Consider the following 20193-nt stretch of genomic DNA (forward strand, 5'->3'; position numbering starts at 1 on the left):
AGTACAATCCTTAGGAATGAATGAATGAATGAATGATACATGATTCTTAGGGTAGATCCTTAAGATTAAAGAAGATAATCGGGATGGGTAATTGGGTTGATTTTTTGATGATTAAACATAATAATTATATTATTGTGGGTTGAAAACCCTATGTACTCACCAGAGATTAAAAGAGATGTAGATCACTAGTGCAAATGAATGTAAGGTCTGTTTATGCTTATGTTTCTATATTAACGATGACATCCCAATTTTTTTTATAAAACCAAAATATATTTCTTCGGAAATGCTTTGATAGTATATTTATCATGTTTTTCTGGGAACAAATTCCGCAATATTATTCTTTAAAAATGATACTCTGATTTTCAAATAAGCATAATTTTTTTTTTAAAATAACCGTGAATTTAGGGATGTCACATCCGCGGAGCTGCTAATGAGGTCCGCGGAGGCACCTCCACGGAACTGTTCATCGAGTTTTTTTTTTCATAAGTACCCAGATTAAGATCGGAGGATTATTATTCCCTCTTTTGGTCCCACTAAGTCAACATATCTTATTATTTTTTTTTCTTTGTAATAATTATAAAACTGATTAATATAATGATGATGTTTATCGCTTATCGATATCGGAGGATTATAATGAGATTATTCCCTATTTTGGTATAATGAGAAGGATTGTAATAATTATAACCTATACGATTAATCAGGGATATTAAAAAAAAAACTCGATGAACAGTTCCGTAGAGCTGCTAACGAGGTCCGCAGAGGCACCTCCACGAACTGTTCATCGAGGTTTTTTTTATTATTTTTTTATTTTTTGTTATTGTTTTTGTTGTTGTTGTTGCATTAATACACCTGATTTAATTACAATTTTGCCATTCCGCAGAGCTTACCTCCGTGGAATCCACGTTGATACCCGAAAATCCGATTTTTTGTATCTATTTCTTAGAAAATGTCTATAGCTAGTATTTTCCTTTATAAAAACATAATATCACAAAAAAACAACTAAAAATATATAATTTTTTCGGGACTTCTTCCCTGAAAAATACTAAAAAAAGATAATTTTAGTAAAAAAAAAAATCGCCTTCTCTCCACTCTTAAATTGGTAATAAGACGACAAAAATAGAATACTATGATTACGAAGGCAAAAGAAATCTGGTGGTTCGACCACTGAGTACGTCATACCCCACATGGAATGCTGACCTGTAAACGGTGGCAACACGTCGCCAGAGTCTTCTTTCATCGGCTCATCCAGTGAATCATACATTTCACAATTTCACACTAGGCCGCCATGTTGACGAGCTAATCGGTAAATTGTTGACTCTTGACTATCCACCACCACAGTGGGTCCCAATACACGACCCCACAACGCGATGAAAGTAATGAGAACACCAACAGATTCATGACAATTAACAAGATTGGAAATTAAACTATGAAACCCATGAATGTTTCTCCACAATTTCCCTAAAAAGAGACCTTTATCAACTTTCGATAGTTTCTAGTTCCCAAATCAAGAAAACTCTCTATTTTCGCTTCTGGGTTTTTGTTTTTCTTTCATCCTTTTTCGAATTCAAGGAAGAAAATGGTGGGTGTGTCTGCAATGGGAGTAGTGGTTCTCATCTTGCTGTCACTGTGTTGTTTGATTTCTGGAAAAGCTGCGGAATTTTCAGAGATAAGTCAACTTCTGGAGTTGAAGAACGCCATTGTTGACCATCATAACATGCTCTCAACCTGGAAATCTTCAAACCCAAATCACTGTTCCTGGTTTGGAATCACGTGCAATTCACATGGTATGGTTTCTGAGTTGAGGATACCAGGAGGTAATTTTGTTCATTCTGGTTCTTGTTTGAGTAGTAAATATTCTGATCTTGCATTGCATGGTTCTGAGATTGTGAGGGATTGTTCTTCGTTAAAGAAAGGGAGATTTTTAGGGGGGAAACTGTCGAATGTAATTGGGAAATTTTCAGAGCTTAGGGTTCTATCGTTTCCATTTAATGAATTTAGGGGTGAATTACCTAATGGGGTCTGGGGGTTAACGAAACTTGAAGTGATTGACATCGAAGGGAATTCGATTACTGCAAATTTATCTACAATCAACTTCAACAACTTGAAGAATTTGCAAGTTTTTAATCTAGGGTTCAACAAATTATTTGGAGAAATCCCTAATTCTCTCTCAGAATGTGAAGCTTTAAGCTTATTAAATCTTGCTGGAAACCAAATCGAAGGGTATGTCCCTGATTTTCTTGGTAACTTTGTGAAGTTAAAAGGGATTAATCTGTCATCAAATCAATTTATCGGATCATTACCAGATGAATTCTGGAATAATTGTCATGTTCTTGAGCACGTTGATTTTTCCAGTAACTTCTTGACAGGTAAAATCCCTAAAAGTTTTGGAAATTGCAGCAATTTGAGAACAATGTTGCTCTTTTCAAATGGATTTTCTGGTGTTCTTCCTTTCGAGCTTACAAACCTTCAAATGCTTGAAGTTCTAGATGTTTCCAGAAACAGAATCAGTGGAATTCTTGATGAAAAGCTTCCTGTTCGTTGTATGCGAGTGTTTGATGTTAGCAGAAATCTCATGTTTGGATCCATTCCTGATTTCATCAACCCTTGTCATCTAAACATTTCGCGACACTCTGATCCTGTCGCTAAATATCTCTCCCACCTCACTTATAAAACTCGAGTAGAAACCCGTCTTCCTTTTTCCCGATTTACCCCTGCCATGATCCATGATTTCAGTGACAATAATTTCACAGGTCCAATCCCATTGCTTCCTATGATATCAAGAACAGGGAAGAAGATCGATTACGCATTTCTAGCAGGTGGGAACAAGCTTTCCAGTGGTTTATTTCGCGAAAATCCGTTTAAAAACTGTCATAATTTAAACAGGCTTTTCATAAATGTGAGCAACAACATCATATACGATAGAATTCCATCCAATGTTGGTGTAAATTGGGAATGTTTGAAGTTCTTGGATGCATCAAAGAATCAGATCGCAGGTGAAATCCCTAAAAGTCTTGTTAATCTCAGAAATTTAACAGCTCTTCTTCTCAACAACAACAAGTTATCCGGTGAAATTCCTTCGGGTTTTTTGAAAATAAAATTCAATTTTTCATTCAATAACTTATCTGGATCAATAACAATGGATCGAAATTCCATAAACTGTAAAAATTTCATTGGAAACCCATTACTCCATCGTTGCCAGCTCATTAGTTTGTCATCAGTCCCACCACAAGAACCATTGGCATTGGGTTTCGAGTCACTAAACAGTACAGTTTCATCAGATTCAAATCAAGGGAAAAAGGGTACAAATTATTTTGAGCTAATTCTGATTATAGTTCCATCTGTAATCATCATCATTCTCGTTGCTCTCCTTCTCATATATCTTTACCAGAGGAAAAAAAAACCCACCTCAGAGGTCGCCGGAGTCTCACTCCCACCACCCCGATCTCCTCCTCCTCCTCCTCCACGTTCTCCTCACCATTGTCAACAACCAGTTGTCGTTTTCAAAGAGATAGGGGTACAATTGACATTAGACAAAGTCGTTCAAGCAACCGGAAACTTCACTTCAAGAAACTGTATCGGGTCGGGTGGTTTCGGGTCGACTTATCGGGCCGAAATTTCCCCGGGAACCATCGTGGCTGTTAAAAGACTCACAGTTGAAATGTGTCAAGGGGTCCCACAATTCAATGCTGAAATCCGAAGTCTTGGAAGAATCCGACATCCAAATCTCGTGACTTTAATTGGATATTACGCAAGCCCATCCGAAATGTTCCTAATTTACAATTATCTCCCTGGAGGAAACTTAGAAAAATTCATCCGGGAAAGACCGGCCCACGCCCTCGGATGGAATGTAATTCACAAAATCGCCCTCGGAATCGGAAACGCGCTTTCTTTTCTTCACGATCAATGTAAACCGCGAATCCTACACCGTGATGTGAAGCCGAGTAACATCTTGTTAGACGAAGAGTTCAACGCGTATTTATCGGATTTCGGGTTGGCCCGTTTGCTAGATGATTTTGAGACACATGTCACCACGGGAGTGGCCGGGACTTTCGGTTACGTGGCGCCGGAATACGCGCTGACGTGTCGGGCATCGGAAAAAGCTGATGTGTACAGCTATGGAGTGATGTTGCTTGAGTTGATTTCTGATAAGAGAGCTTTGGATTCGTCTTTTTCGAGTCAGGAGAACGGTTACACGATTGTCTCGTGGGCGTGGATGCTCCGGCGAGAGGGGCGGCCGGAGGAGGTTTTCACTGCCGGATTGTGGGAAGCGGGCCCGGAGGATGTTCTTCTTGAGTTGCTGCATTTGGGTTTGGTTTGTACTGGAGATTCTGTCACAGGGAGACCTACAATGAGACAAGTTGTTCGGAAATTGAAGCAAATTCAACCTGTTTGATTCTTCCGATTCTTGAATGTTGGCATGTAAATATTTTGAATTTTGGGGAGTAAAGTTATAATGTTAGTCGTTAGATTATAATAATACATATAATTGAATCTTGGAGTCAAAATCTGAGTAATGAAAGTCAACGTTAATTTACTGAGTTTAATTATGTAAAACCGAGAAATCATAATGACGTATGAGTATGTATGATAATAAAGAAACAAAATCCAGCAATCTGTTTGCGACACCATCAAGAAGTGTAATCTTGGGCTTTGCCGTCCGCCGATAGAAACCCTCCAAATCAGCTTTGTCTTAATCTCCACCATCCATTCTCTTCGACTTATAAAACTATCATCCGCCATAGCTGGATACCCTCAGAGCTTTAAAGAACTCAAACAAGACTGTGTCTTTACAAGTCCATTTCAATGGCGGGAAGGTTTGCTAGGACAGATACTAACAGGAGTCTTGAGACATTGCTGGATCTGGACAAATCATCAAACAAAACGAAGAAGATGATGGGCAAGCTTCCGACCCGGAAAATGGAGGCGGGTCATGGGTTGGAGTTCAGTAACCTTTCGTATAGTGTGATGAAGAAACAGAAGAAAGATGGGGTGTGGATCACTAAAGAAGCTTATCTTTTGAATGATTTGTCTGGTCAAGCCATGCGAGGTGAAATTATGGCCATCATGGGCCCTAGTGGAGCAGGAAAATCGACGTTTTTGGATGCGTTGGCTGGCCGGATTGCTCAAGGTAGTCTCGAAGGGTCCGTCCGGATTGATGGCAAGCCGGTAAGTACCTTTAAACATCATGGTTTGATTTGTCAGTGTCCCACGTTAGCTAGACACAGATACACAAGATATACATGATATATATGTTGAAGTGTACCCTGATGTTTAATTTGGTTTAGGTAACTGCGAGCTACATGAAGATGATATCATCATATGTTATGCAAGACGATCAACTTTTTGCTATGTTGACGGTTTTCGAGACGTTCATGTTTGCAGCCGAAGTTCGTCTTCCACCTTCTTTATCACGGGCCGAAAAGAAAAACCGAGTGGTCGAGCTTCTTGACCAATTGGGCTTAACCGTATGAATCTTTGATCTTTATACCAATTTGGCCCAAAACAAATTGTTTGTCTTTTGAAAAAAAAATCACGATTTTAATGAATGCAGAGCACTGCCCATACGTATATCGGTGATGAAGGGAGGAGAGGTGTTTCCGGTGGCGAAAGGCGGCGGGTTTCGATCGGAATCGACATAATTCACAAACCATCACTTTTGTTTTTAGATGAACCGACATCCGGTCTTGATTCAACTAGTGCGTTTAGTGTTGTTGAAAAAGTGAAAGATATCGCCCGTAGTGGAAGCATTATTCTTATGACGATCCATCAACCTTCGTTTAGGATCCAAATGCTTCTTGACCGAATCACAGTTCTCGCAAGGTAAACAATCTTCAATTTAATTCACAAAATTGAGTTTATTTCAATTGAAATTTAATAAATCTTTATTATTTCAGAGGGAAGTTGATATATTTAGGGAGCCCGAATGGTTTATCCGCACATCTTGAGGGATTCGAGCGACCTGTCCCGGAAAACGAGAACAATATTGAGTATCTTTTGGATGTGATCAAGGAGTATGACGAGTCCACTATCGGGCTCGACCCACTCGTGTTCTACCAACGAGACGGGCTCAAGCCCGATCAAGTAGCCCAAACTCCGGTCCCAAAAACGCCGAGAACACCTCGAACACCATACGGGAAAACTCCACAAAACCAAAAACACATACCACTACGTAGCATGAATATTTCGAGTGGCAATACTACCCCTCGTGGCAATTCCACTACATTTGACTATCATGAAAACGAGTCTGATGACGAGTTTGACAATTCTCGAGAACGTAAAGTCGCACATACGCCAATGAGTATGGTAGGTGGACCGTATCATCCACGTTTAGCTTCACAGTTCTACAAAGATTTTTCAGTCTGGTTGTACCACGGTGTGAAAGGTACTCCACACCGTGCACCATCATGGACCCCGGCTAGGGGTACACCTACCCCTGACCATAGCCACAGCCACAGCCAGATGACATCAGTATCTTCGAGCCTAAACCGCCGCCTCCCCACCAAGGCTACACCGATTTTCAGCCCGTCTTCTGATTCTTACGTATCATATGAAAACGTGTTAGAACCGGAGGTCCTTGATGAACCGGACCTTGGGTCCAAATTTGCAAACCCGTGGTTACGTGAAGTCATGGTTCTCTCATGGCGAACCGCGCTAAATGTCATTCGTACACCTGAACTATTTCTTTCACGTGAGATCGTTCTAACTGTTATGGGTCTCATCTTAGCTTCGCTTTTTGAAAACCTAAGCCATTATGACTTCAAAACAATCAATCGTCTTCTCAACTTCTACATCTTTGCGGTTTGTCTGGTTTTCTTTTCATCAAACGACGCAGTCCCAACTTTCATCCAAGAACGATTCATATTCATCCGTGAGACTTCCCACAACGCTTATCGTGCATCCTCGTATGTCATCTCTTCCCTCATCGTTTACCTCCCGTTTTTCGCGATCCAAGGGTTCACCTTCGCCGCCATCACCCAGTTCATCCTCCGGCTAAACAGTAACTTGTTCCACTTTTGGGTTATTCTTTACTCATCGCTCATCACCACAAACGCTTACGTGATGCTCGTGAGCGCTCTAGTTCCGAGTTACATCACCGGCTACGCGGTGGTCATAGCCACCACTGCTCTGTTTTTCTTGACTTGTGGGTTCTTCTTGAAGGCCTCTCACATCCCCCCTTACTGGATCTGGCTGCACTATATATCTGCGATCAAGTACCCTTTTGAGGCGTTGTTGGTGAACGAGTTTCAAGGCAGCCGATGTTACACCGGAAACTTCTCCGAGTTATCGCCGGGTCCTCTTGGCGAAGTGAAGATAAGCCAGGCTCATAAGAACGACCCCACAAAGCAAGGGCTTGATTGTTTGTTGATTGGAGAAGACGTGTTGAAATCGATGGATATAAAACTGGAGAACGTGTGGTATGATATTGGGATTTTGTTGGCTTGGGGAGTTTTGTATCGTTTGTTGTTCTATGTCGTTCTGAGATTTTATTCCAAGAACGAAAGAAAATGATCGAGCTTTTTGATGTTCGAGAGCTTCGTGTATCTTAACACGCTTAAGAACCCGTCATTTTTAAATTCAAGCTCGAGCTCAAGTTTGATGGTCGTAAGCTAAAATCAAACTCGATTAGATTGCTAAATGAAAATTTGTGTAAGCTTGAAAAAAGATGGGTTAAGAAATGTCTATTAATATCGTACTCCATAAAACAAGTTCAATTAGAAAGTTTGAATATATCAATGAAAATTGTTGATTAAAGTTTGATCAAAAAGTTTTGAAACATATATACGACTCAAGTAGGTCAAGAAGAATTCGATTCAAGATTGTAGAACTCGGGTTCGTATCTTTATATGTTCCTGAGTAGTGTGCAACAAATTAAAGGTGAATTTCAATGCTTGTGTTTGAGTTTAATGTTTACTAGAGAGTATAGATTGGCTTAGCATCTTAGATTATTTTCAAAATAAAACAGTCTAATCTATATTTGGATTCCAATTTTAGCTTTTTTCTGTTTTCCTTGTTAGAAACATTTTCGGTCTCAAATAATCTCATCGGATTCCTCTAAAATTCATTTACCCCATTAATAATCATATCAATAATAGCATGTTCAACAAATTATTTAAGCAATGTATTATTATTCGATTTCAAGTTAGTAGGAAAAGAATAGCAAATGCAAAACCTTTAGTCTCCAAAACCTTACATTTGCTAATTGTAGGTTTTGTGTATGCTACTTTGAAGCTGAATATTAATGCAAAATGCTTAAAGAATTTGCTGACTCTATTGATATAATTATTAATGGGAAAAAAATAGTCTCAAAATGCTTATTGTGGATCAAAATCTTTAAGATTGAAAATGTTTTAATAACAAAAATATGAAAATTGAAATTAAATTCTAAGCATAGACCGGAGTTTAGAACCTATTTTTCCTGTTTAATTATGAAAACAATCTAACATGCTAAGTAACATATATCATTGTTTCTCATATGCTACTATTTCATAACATCTAGCAAATAGATTTTGATATGTATTTTCTTAACAACAATTAGACACAACAACCTTCCTCTTTGTTTACAAAAAAAAATGTTTTTTTTTTTTTTGGATTTTAATATTGAAAAATATCAAAAACACCATAAACAATGAAAAACAGGAAATCATCAACCAAAACAAAAAGTTGATACAAATGAAAAACTTTTTCAATTGTGAGTTTTTTTCGAAAAATAAAATGAGTGTTTAAAAAAACGTTGAGGTTTTTTTCCGAAAAAAATATGTAAAAAGAAAAGATTACCGGTGAACCTCCTAAATGAGTCAAATCGAAATAAAAATTAAGAGTTTTTTTTGAAATAAAAAATTACTTTTGATTTAAACAGAAAAAATAAAAAAAATATATATATAAACTCTCTTATTCAATTAATTCAGTAAAACTTAATACTCTGTCAAAATGTTTACAAGAATCCACACAATATTGTCTCCAATCCAATCGACCTTTATAACACTCCTCAAATTAGGAAATACGTAGTCATTTATAAAGAAATAACCTAATGAAGTGTGGAAGCCCCAAACTCATACATAACGCAATTAACAATACTCTTACTACAATCATTAAAAGCCAATATCTTATTTAAACATCAGCATCCAATTGCTACTTCTATTAATCCATACAACTACAAGTCTTCATAAAATATCCTTTTATCTCACGATACAAGTTACTTTAAACGTTTTTTAATCGAGAGAAACATCAAAAAAAGTGCTAGGCTTAAACAAAGATAGTGAGTAATATATGAGTAATATATAGGTTGGAAAATCAGGGTTTTCCGGTTTGAACATACTTTGTGAACCTTATACATTTTCAAAATAGATAAATGGTTACATATTTGTGATATTATGATATATTTGTTTTGGTATACTATACGTCCATAATAACAACATTCGAGTTGATAAAAAATTAATCATCAAAGTTTGGTGTATGATTGAAGCGGTTGGAGAAGATGTTAATTGTTAAATGACTTTTTAGCTATCCTACATAGACGTGTGACAGAAATAAAAGTGTTTATATAAATATAAGTTTTGTAAGTTTGTAAGACTTATAAGCCTTTATATAAATATAAGTTTCTTAAGTTTGTAAGACTTATAACATCAATAGTTTGATTTTTTTTTACCAAAATCTTTCTTTTTCGTATCTGAAAATTAACGTGTTTTCAATTTTTTGAACTCCATTAAACAAAATTTAACAACTAAGAATTTTAGTTATGTTTGAGTCATTAAGGTCATTAAGGGGGTGTTTGTTTTAGTTTATCAAGAACTTATTTTCCCAGCTTATTTTCTACATTATGTTTCAAGTTATGAGCTTATTATGACTTAGGCAAAGAAAATAAGCCAAATTTATGAAAAATAAGCTAGAAAAAATAAACTTATAAAATAAGATCTTAATAAGCTAAAACAAACACCCCCTAAATACAAATTATCTACAACCATTTTTAATCGAAATGCATTGAACTCTCTTATATTTGTGTCTCTCCTACACGACGATCTATTGTACCTCATGTTATATATATATATATATATATATATATATATATATATATATATATATATATATATATATATATATATATATATATATATATATATATATACTAGGTTATAACCCGTGGAAACCACGGGAGGTAAGTTAAAAAAAAGAGAAATTAAATTGCTTCCTATTTTTTATACCCAACAAATGTTTCTATCCAATAAAATTATGACAAGTGTCATTATTCTATATATTTTTAACTAACTCATTAAGACTATATTAAGAATATATCAAATAAAATTAAATTGAATTGTGATTTGTCATAATTTTAGTGGGTAGGAATAACTGTAGACATAAAAGGTAGGAGGTAATTTAATTTCTCTAAAAAAAATTTATACAACAAAAAAGTTAATAACTGTAAAAAAGCATTTAATTCTGGATGGTAAGTAAGTACAACTTTATTTGATAAGTAAAACAAACATAAGATTTTAACATATGTTTTGAAATACTTCCTTGAACACAACATTGGAAGTTTTATTAGTCAAATTATCATCCTTATCTAAATTTAATACCTTCAATCCTTCTCTATCTTACTCTCAATAAAGCAACATATAATTGACCGTGTGAGAAAACCAGTTCTCGCAAAAACAACCCAACCCTTTTCAATGATTGGCCCTGACTTTTATAACCCGTGGACACCACAGATTAGAAAGGTAAAAAAAATTATTTAAATTATAGGGTAATTATTAAGCAATGATAAATATTTTTTTAATAATTTATAAATATAAATGTTTTGTCATTAAGTTCATAATAATATAATGATTGGTTGAAATTACAAAAATATATTGGTTTGAATATCCGATCGTCAATTTGTATTTGTAGATATCTTAGATCGTTATGATTTGTAAAGTTAAAAATAAAATTAATAATTTAAAAGTAATTGTTACAGACTTCCTTTTAATGAGCTTTTATTGTGGTAAATTACTATTGTGAAAAAACAATGTTTATACCAAATATAACATTGTACTTTCTAAAAGGCATTAAATAAAAACATATTCATGTAATAGGAAGTATAATGCTATAAAGCACAATGCTATAAAATGATTGAGTATGAAAATACAATGTTATAAACTGTGTAAATGATAGTAGGAAGTTATATCTTAAAAACATAAATGTTGCATGTAAAGTGTGGATTTCAAAATAATGGTCCCTGTTATAACTTAAAAACATAAACGGTCTGTGTAAAGCCCTTATAGAAAATTGTCCCTATTTAACTATAACTTCATAAATGGTACCTTGGTAAAATATAATAGCAGAAATAGTCTTTGTTTTTACAAACAATGAAATATTAAGAAAAAACAATTTTTATACTAATAATAACGTTATACTTTCTAGAAGGAATCAAATAACTACATATTCATGTAACATGAGTAAAATGCTATAAAGTACAATGCTTTAAAATGATTGAGTATAAAAGTATTTAAGTTATAAACTGTGTAAATGAAGGTATATTGCTGTTTCGATTCACAGAAAAAAAAAGAACAAAATAAATTTTAGCATGAAATTTAATAGGTTTTTTTCAAACATCATTAAAATTTGGTTTCAAGCGGGTATACTTGCAGAAAATGTAAAAGGTTTGGATATCAAGAATCAAAGATATGTAATTTCATCATTGATAAAACATAGTGAAAAAATATAAAAAAATTGTAGTAAAATGTAGCTTAAAACTAAGTTTAAGGTATAATGTGTAAGTAATGCTATAATATAGGGCCATTAGTGTAAATAGCTTAAATTGGTCTCTTTTGTCTCCGTTTAGGAACAAGTTCAGTAAAGTTCTTTCTTTTTTTGATCTTCTCTGTAATTTCGCATACAAAACACATACATTCAAGAGTAAATTTCTTTGATTATTCTTTGTTGAATTCTTTTACATTTCTTCTTAATTGGTGGTTATGTTTCCGCAGAATGACATAACAAAAATCGATAAAAAACACTAACTTATTGTTCTTTTCATCCATTCTTCTTAGTTTTAATGGCTAATGGAAGTTATGATCAATAGGAATGAAGCTGTAGGATAACAGGGTTGAGGCACAATACCGATTGCAAATAAAAATACGAAGCAGATTCCTGGATGAAAATATATAAGTATATGAATTAATTTGAACCTGATTTATAGGGATTCATTCGAAAATTAGATTAGATGCGTGTAAGTTTTATTTTAATTTTTAATTTCCTTATCAGTTCGAGATATATTTGGTATAAGATAAAATAATTCAAATTTTTTTTGCTCATTTCCAGGGATATGGTAAAATCTGAAGATATTTGTAGAGCATATGAGATTTCAAGATCGGAGGCTTATTTTCAAGGATTTTTTAATACTACAGCATAGGATTAAATGGATTTCAATTTGAATTTCAATTATAATCGATAACATGTAATGTTGGTATGAAATCATGTAATTTTGATAATTGATATGCTGAACTGAGGGGTTTAAACGTGGAATACAACTTGTTTTAGGGGTATAAACAAGATCGAATAATTATGATTTGTTTTTGAATTATTTTAATTAAATCGGAATTATAGGAATTTTTAAGAAGATGACACGTGGCAAAGTGGCAAGGTAGAATAGGGACACATGGCAAAAATGAGTTTTGTTTATTAGAGGAGGTAGATTTTAGCGGTATAAACAAGATCGAATAATTATGATTTATTTTTGAATTATTTTAATTAAATCGGAATTATAGGAATATTTAAGAAGATGACACGTGGCAAAGTGGCAAGGTAGAATAGGGACACATGACAAAAATGAGTTTTGTTTATTAGAGGAGGTAGATACACACTAGATTATAACCCACTACGGTTACAAAAATAATTAAAATTTTATAGTAAAACTCAAAATTATTAATCAATTATTTTCAATAAATTAGTAATTAAACATGATTTTGTAGGATTTTTAATATAGAAATACAATTAATTATCGGCAATAATAACCGAAACTTATTCAAGACGAATTTTAATATCACCTAAAAATCAGGGATCAAATAAATAGTTGTCTAACTTATTATTAATATTAATACTTTTAAAAAAAATAAAAAATAATAAGAAAATAACAAGTGACACTAATAACTATTCTTTTATATATATATATATATATATATATATATATATATATATATATATATATATATATATATAGAGAGAGAGAGAGAGAGAGAGAGAGAAAGAGAGAGATAGGTTCAGGTGTTTAAAGTATTTATTGTGTTATTGTATGCATAAATGTGGGCCAATCAAAATTTAAAAAATAAATAAATAATCAAACAAATAAATAAGGGTAATTTAGTAATTTGATAAATAATTTCTACAAATATACTCCTATAATTATGGTAATTACTTTGACCTACCTTTATCCCTTTTTAAAACGATCAACAATCACTGTATTCTATCCCATTCGATCCTCCCTAACCCTAGCTCCAAAACAGATAAAATATACGTCTCCCAAAATTACCAGGTTAAATCCATCGCCCACAGAAGATCGTCACCACCATCATGTGTTGTTGCCGCCGATCGCTTTCAGATCGTGTTCGGAAGAAGATCCTGATGCAGAGCCTGTTGCAATTAGAAGAGGCAGAAGAGCTTTGCATAAGGAAAATACTCCCTATACTGGGGATAAACCTCCACGTTTGAAGGAGAAAATTAAGATGCAGGTCAATCGCATTTTGGCAGAGAAGAAATATCTGGAATCGAAGAATCCTAAGGAGGGTGCGAAATACGTATTACGAGCTGGGGTTCGAGATGTCATCAAATCTGGATGTGGCAAAGAGAATATTGATCCAAATTTCATCAAATATGAGCTGGAAGCGATGGATAAAGTGATCGATGGTGACCAAAGTGGAGAATTCGAGATTTCTTATCAAGCTACTGGGAATAACAAAACTATTAATGAATTGGTGGAGGAAAAAGGATTTGTTCTGATTCAAGCTACTCCAGATATGGTAGAGGGATTTAATTCTTCGATATCCAAGGTTAGTAATTCTAAGACATCAGTTCTTCCCTCTATGAATGATACGATCTAAGATAAGGGTATTTTGGGCGCTAAACCTGTGGTTCCTGATCCAAAATCTGTTAGGCCATCTGTGCCTGTGAAGGTAGCGTTCCCTTCTGTTACAGTCTCTGTTCCTGACAAGTTAGTGAATCTTTATGTTAGTAGTAATGATGAAGTCATGAAAGATTTTTCGAATGAGGATATTAAATTGGGTGGTGATTTTTTACCTGCATGATTTACAACCGTAGATTATTTTATTGTTCGAGATTTTTAGGTCACCGTTAGTATGAACTGATGCCAATATAACCTGTTATGAAATTCACGAAGTCTCAGTCTTATTTATTATCAGTGGAAGTAAATTGTGTAAGTCAATTTTGTTTTGATTTACTGAAACTTGGGATAATTAATGGTTGGTTCATACGATTATAGATTAGTTGCCCTAATTCACCATAATACCCCAGCCCATGCGTGTGTTATGTTTATGTTAAGTAGATGCACCTGTATGGTGAAGTTACCTTTAGTGGTTTTTAGAATAATTGGTGCATACAATTATATTCATGCTCACACATGTATGTGTTTATAATGCTTATGAAAAGTAGAGGCATCTTTAAGTCTATCATTCTGTTTAGTTAGTTGACCATGGAATTAATATGTTTTGTTGATCTCAATAGCAGAATGAGAAAAGACCTGGTTGTATGAAGTAGACAATGACCATGAAATCATATTTTGTTGGCATATTCATATCACAACTGAATTAGAATGTCGATCTTATCTAATTAAAATATTGATATGGAATTGACTGGCTTCACTTGTGGTAACAGTGTGATGAAGATACAAAAACTCAGTTGATCTTTTTATAAATAATATGGGGCAGATGAGACCTTCGAAGGTTTACGGTTTTTGGGAACAAAAGAGGAAGAAGGCGAGGGCAAAGGAGGTCTCGGTGTGGCTGAAGGTTTTCATCAGACCCAGTGGATGCATGGACGAGGTGTGGGGTCAGCTGCCTCAATGGAGCCATCAACTGTAGGTGGGCTGTTTGTTTCCAACAGGTGGCAGATCGTAACTGAATCTTGAATTCCAATTCTATCAGAATGGAATCATGAATTCCAATTCTGTTGGAATGGAATATGGATATTTTCTCATTGATTTATGCATTTGATTTGTTTCCACAGAAGCAGCTGATGCTTGAAGAATGGACCATGAAATTGAAAGTGATTCTTAGCAACATTATTCTTTTAGAATCTATTAGTGTCTTTGTTAGATTTTGATGTTTTTTTTCCCGATTTGAAAGTTTTTTTAGTTTTATTCTTTAACAATAAATGTAATTCTTAGCAATTGTTACCCGCGTTCTATAAGAATTAATGTAATGTTTGTTTTTATTCTTCAATTGATGGTTCAAGAATTTGTTATTCTCCAAGAAGTTGTTAAAGTTATAATCAAGAAATAGGTTCAAAAATATTTTTATTATTTTATGGTTCAAGAATATTTTTATTTTTGATAAATATATTCTGTCAGAATATCCGAGAATTATCATCACTACAATCAGATTTTTAAAATTAATAGAATTTATTATCCTTTAAAATATGCAATTTTTCTTTTTTAAATTTATGTTAATTGACTAAAATACCCTTAAAATGAAATTAGATGGTATTTTCTAATTATCTTTAATTTAATAATATGTATTATTCACTTTCTTAAAATAAGTAAAATTGATTGACCCACATTTATATATACAATAACACAATAATTACTTTGAATAGAATAACCTAAGCCTATATATATATATATATATATATATATATATATATATATATATATATATATATATATATATATATATATATATAGAGAGAGAGAGAGAGAGAGAGAACAATTTCAAGAACATGTCATATACTGCATATAAATACAATGTTTTTTACGAAGTTTTTACTATGATGTTATTTAGAGGTTTTGCAATGTTTTTATTTAACAATGATTTATGAGATGACACTTATTTTGGAAACTTCTTCATTGAAAATACAAATGCATACCACTTAGGATCGGTTGATGCAAGTGATTTTTGTGCACTTATAAGTAGGGGTGTCATAAAAAACCAAAACCGAATAACCAAACCGAACCAAATGACGTTTGGTTTATTTGGTTCGGGTTATTTGGTTTTCGGTAAATTTGGTTTGGTTAACCGAATAATGATACCTTATTCGGTTTGGTTTTTGGTTAAATTTTCATTGTTTTGGTTAAACCGAAAAAACGAATAAACTATTTAATATATATATATATATATATATATATATATATATATATATATATATATATATATATATATATATAAATTTATTGATTAGTTATCAAGATTTTCATGACTTTTTTAGTTATTAACCATTATAAAGTTATAATTGTTTTATATTTTGTATTAAGAAGCAAATGCAAATTAACCAAATAACTTTTAGTCGTTTCTTTCATTTTCATATACGATTAAAATTATATTAACATATCTCTACAACTTAAATATAATATTTTACATATTAATGTAGTTTCTTTGTTTGGTAATAGTTTAGTAAATTTTTTTTCTTTTAGTTTAATATTTATTTTTACGTGCAGAATTTTATTCGATTTAACCGTTAAACCGAACCGAATAAACCATAACCGAATAAACCGAAACCGATTAAACCGAACCATATTTGGTTTGGTTATGGTTAAATTTAAAATGTAAAAAAACCGATAAAACCGAACCGTTTTAACCGAAAACCAAAAAACCAAACCGAATAACACCCCTACTTATAAGGATTTAATCCTCTTTTGTCTACGTGACTTGTTTGTCTTTGTACTATTGATCTTCATGATCCATCTATTAGGACCGGGACTTGTTTGAGAGTTAAGAATTCGGTTTGAAAATTAGAAGCATGTTTATTGCATCCAAATATGATTTTGTATTTATTATTTTTGAAAAATTTTCATAATTCACTTATCTTATATTGTATATGGTTTTGAAAATATTTAATATTTCTGAAAATATCAAATACTTGTACTACCTTTTGGTTCTTCATTGGTGCTGGATTTTTGTTGCAGGCTACTTCTTTTTGCTTGTTTGATTTTTTTTGCTGCTTCAGCTTTTTGTTGTTGATTTTAAGTGTGAAATTTAACCGTTAGTAAACAATAAACATAAATGAGAAGGTCCAAATCAAACCATACTGCAATTTAGAACTTGGTTGTGCGGTTTTTTGATTTTCTAATTTGTTAAACCATACTACGCAGTGTTGTTTGCAGTTTGACTTTGGTTTGCAATTTGACTTTAATACTGCATAACACCACACTGTAATCACCCTAAATATTGAATTCATGTTCATTCACATATAACGTGCATGTTCATTCACATATTAATAACTTAACAATCACATACTATATATTCATATATGTATGTTTAATTACATCACTAACTTAATATATATTAACTGTATATGTATTTCTTTTTGTAGATATATACATATATCCAAAGAACAAAAACTAATATAGCCATGCATTTTGTTCTATTCACTTTTCTATTAATCATGAATTGCTAATCCTTTCACTTCCATTGATAAATTACAAGCCCCATACATATCGTTTATCATATAACATCACTCATCTCTAAGGGTCTATCATCTTGCATCAAAATTGATGATAATAATAATAATAATAATAATACTCTATAAAAACATCTAAAACAATATTAATATATTAATTAAGAATCAAGACCCCACCATTTTTCATCGATGATCATGAGAAGGAACTAGGTTTAACTACGATGTGTCTCAATGGATGAAGAACGTCACTTCCGCCTGCATGTTTCACAAACTCCGCCGGAGATAAAAAGCTACCATGGCAAGCACACAGTATCTTCACTTGTTCCCCTATTCCATACTTATACAAAATTCCTTCAATCACCCTTCCATTTGGCCCATCTCCTTGAGTGAAAACGCAAGGCATCTCCTCCATTGAACTCGACCCTGTCTCCTTCCCCTGATTCCTCGCCGGAGTACTTTCCCGGTGATCACCACCACCACCACCCGCCGGTGGTTTTGAACATGATGAACCAATCACATGATGATCATTACGTTCTTGTAGCGAGCTTGTTTCTCCACCACTTCCGCTTGATCCTAAATGGGAAAACAAATTCATTTCTACATAAATTAAAACCATCAATCATCGAGTGTAATTATTGCTTGTAAGCTTCGAAGATTGCGAGTATATAATGAAAAAATTAAAAGGACTGAAATGTAACTAAGCTCATAGTTAGTGGACTATTTGTGCTCATAATCTTATAAAAAAATTGGTCTTATTTTAAACCAATGTACAGTTTCTTCTGCACAATGTACATGTCATCAAAGGAGTTTTGATTGGATTTGGTAATTTAATGTCTGGAAAGAGCGTTTTACCAACCATGAATTACAATTAGGGCAACAAAACGAAAATATAAATCAAGTTCACTACTTAAATTGGAAAAACACGTTGCACTTATATAAAGTACAAACAAAACTCCACGAAGTACAATATGGCAATGCACGAAAAATATCCACGTTACCTTGACGATGCGTACTCTGATATTCTGACATACTTCCTTGCGACTCCTGTGAAGCCGGCGACGACAACCCTCCAACACCACCACCACCACTACCAGTACCACCGGTTGTCGTTGTTCCACCACTCGACGGCCATTTATCCGACCCGAATGGCGGTCCCGGTGAGGACCCGACGCGGCTCATAGCTGCCACGTACTCATCTCGTTCACCTCTAGTCAAATTTCTCTGTTTTTCCGACCGGCGGCGCTTTGCGGCGAGTCTTCTTAAGCTCTGAAGCTCCTTTCTTTTTCTCCATTCCTCCTCCGTCTCCACCGGTAGGGACGATGTTCGGATAAGGCCGGAATAAGAGCGACCCGGACCTGTACTCCCTTGACCACTAGCTAACACGTCGTCGTCTCTTACAACCGGCAAAATTGCAGCAATTGAAGACGACCTCAACAACTTAGTATTACTCTTGTCAACACCAAATCGTCCGCCTAACGACAACCCTAGATTCAACTCCACCTCGTCGCCGGAACCCGAACCCAGATCCTCTTCCGGATCGGATCTTCGATGAGGTCCGGCATCGGCGCTGCCTACTGTAAATCTTCGTAATAAATCTCTAGGAAATCTGGTTTTTGTTTGTATTGATAAGTTTTCCATCTCATTGCTTGTTCTTTCGCCCATATCGCACACAAAACGAAATTTATGATTGAATTTGTTGGATTAGACTGCTAATTTAGTAAAATCAAATTGAAGCAGTTGATGACCTGATTTGTGGAAACTCAGATGGGGAAACTTGATTACAATCCGCATCTTCTTTGGGAATCAAATTGTTTTTCAGGAGTGATCAGACTGAAAAGAGGCAACACAAGATGGGTTTATGTTAAAATAGTGAGACAAGCAATCGCCGGAAACAATGGGTGAAACGATATTATGGAGAGAGAAGGAGATACAGAGGTAGCAAATCAGGAAGAGATTCGTGGGGAAGGGAAAAGAAAACTTGACAACGAAAGAAGGAAAAAAATGAAAATTTCATTTTAGGTCCTTCAAATTATGAATACTTGTGTTTATTTTGTTTCATAATTTGTCGATTGACTATTTGATCCTTATTCCTATAGATATTAACGCGCATATGTTGAAGGTCCTATCATAAATATTAACGCGTATATCAAAGTATTGGTAGTTAGAGAAACTTTAAAATTTGAAAGAATGTTATCGTAATTTCTTATTTTACAAGGATATTTTTGGTAAGAAACTGAAAACCCAACAACAATATAAATGAATGGACGAAAATGCCCTTTTGGAAGAAGGTGGGGGACATAAAGAAAGGACAAGTGGCAGAGACAAGAGAGGGGTAGTGGTGACACGTTGGGTCTGGATTGATCATCAAAGCTTATAGATTTTAACATTAAAATGGAATAAAAAAAATTATATAAACAGTGTTTTGTATTCAATTCAATTTTATTTTTTTATATTAATTTTAACATCAAAATCTATTATTATTTTAATACTTTTTTATAAACTTATATATATTTTAAAGACAATATATATATATATATATATATATATATATATATATATATATATATATATATATATATATATAGGAAACTTTCC

The 20193-nt window shown here is 33.7% G+C and overlaps 3 protein-coding genes across 3 annotated transcripts; 2 read left to right on the forward strand and 1 right to left on the reverse strand.

Annotated features, from left to right (window-relative positions):
* Nucleotides 1-1419: 1419 nt before the first annotated feature.
* Nucleotides 1420-4477, forward strand: LOC145166404 (LRR receptor-like serine/threonine-protein kinase RPK2). Its single transcript, XM_079085375.1, has one exon. The coding sequence runs from the start codon at nucleotides 1577-1579 to the stop codon at nucleotides 4391-4393; it is 2817 nt and encodes a 938-aa protein (XP_078941501.1). The 5' UTR covers nucleotides 1420-1576; the 3' UTR covers nucleotides 4394-4477.
* Nucleotides 4478-4632: 155 nt separating this feature from the next.
* Nucleotides 4633-7751, forward strand: LOC145166405 (ABC transporter G family member STR-like). The gene is made up of 4 exons (XM_079085376.1): nucleotides 4633-5166; nucleotides 5286-5465; nucleotides 5552-5820; nucleotides 5895-7751. Exons 1-4 carry the CDS (start codon nucleotides 4804-4806, stop codon nucleotides 7507-7509), a joined length of 2427 nt encoding a protein of 808 aa, XP_078941502.1. The 5' UTR covers nucleotides 4633-4803; the 3' UTR covers nucleotides 7510-7751.
* A 9837-nt stretch (nucleotides 7752-17588) lies between these two features.
* On the reverse strand, nucleotides 17589-19569 carry LOC145166406 (ninja-family protein AFP3-like). The gene is made up of 2 exons (XM_079085377.1): nucleotides 18597-19569; nucleotides 17589-18171 (listed from the first exon to the last, which is right to left on the reverse strand). Exons 1-2 carry the CDS (start codon nucleotides 19258-19260, stop codon nucleotides 17792-17794), a joined length of 1044 nt encoding a protein of 347 aa, XP_078941503.1. The 5' UTR covers nucleotides 19261-19569; the 3' UTR covers nucleotides 17589-17791.
* Between the last annotated feature and the right edge of the window lie 624 nt (nucleotides 19570-20193).

Source organism: Lactuca virosa, chromosome 3, assembly GCF_052849685.1.
Source record: "Lactuca virosa cultivar CGN04683 chromosome 3, Lactuca_virosa_CGN04683_v6, whole genome shotgun sequence".
NCBI lineage: Eukaryota > Viridiplantae > Streptophyta > Magnoliopsida > Asterales > Asteraceae > Lactuca > Lactuca virosa.

Bases quoted from the DNA above. Each gene is read 5' to 3' on its own strand.
- LOC145166404 (XM_079085375.1), top strand. From the start codon at position 1,577: ATGGTGGGTGTGTCTGCAATGGGAGTAGTGGTTCTCATCTTGCTGTCA.
- LOC145166405 (XM_079085376.1), top strand. From the start codon at position 4,804: ATGGCGGGAAGGTTTGCTAGGACAGATACTAACAGGAGTCTTGAGACA. The intron at 5,466-5,551 runs GTATGAATCTTT...TAATGAATGCAG, and splicing joins TTGACCAATTGGGCTTAACC to AGCACTGCCCATACGTATAT. The intron at 5,821-5,894 runs GTAAACAATCTT...TTATTATTTCAG, and splicing joins CGAATCACAGTTCTCGCAAG to AGGGAAGTTGATATATTTAG.
- LOC145166406 (XM_079085377.1), bottom strand. From the start codon at position 19,260: ATGGGCGAAAGAACAAGCAATGAGATGGAAAACTTATCAATACAAACA. The intron at 18,172-18,596 runs GTAACGTGGATA...TTTCCCATTTAG, and splicing joins TCAGAGTACGCATCGTCAAG to GATCAAGCGGAAGTGGTGGA.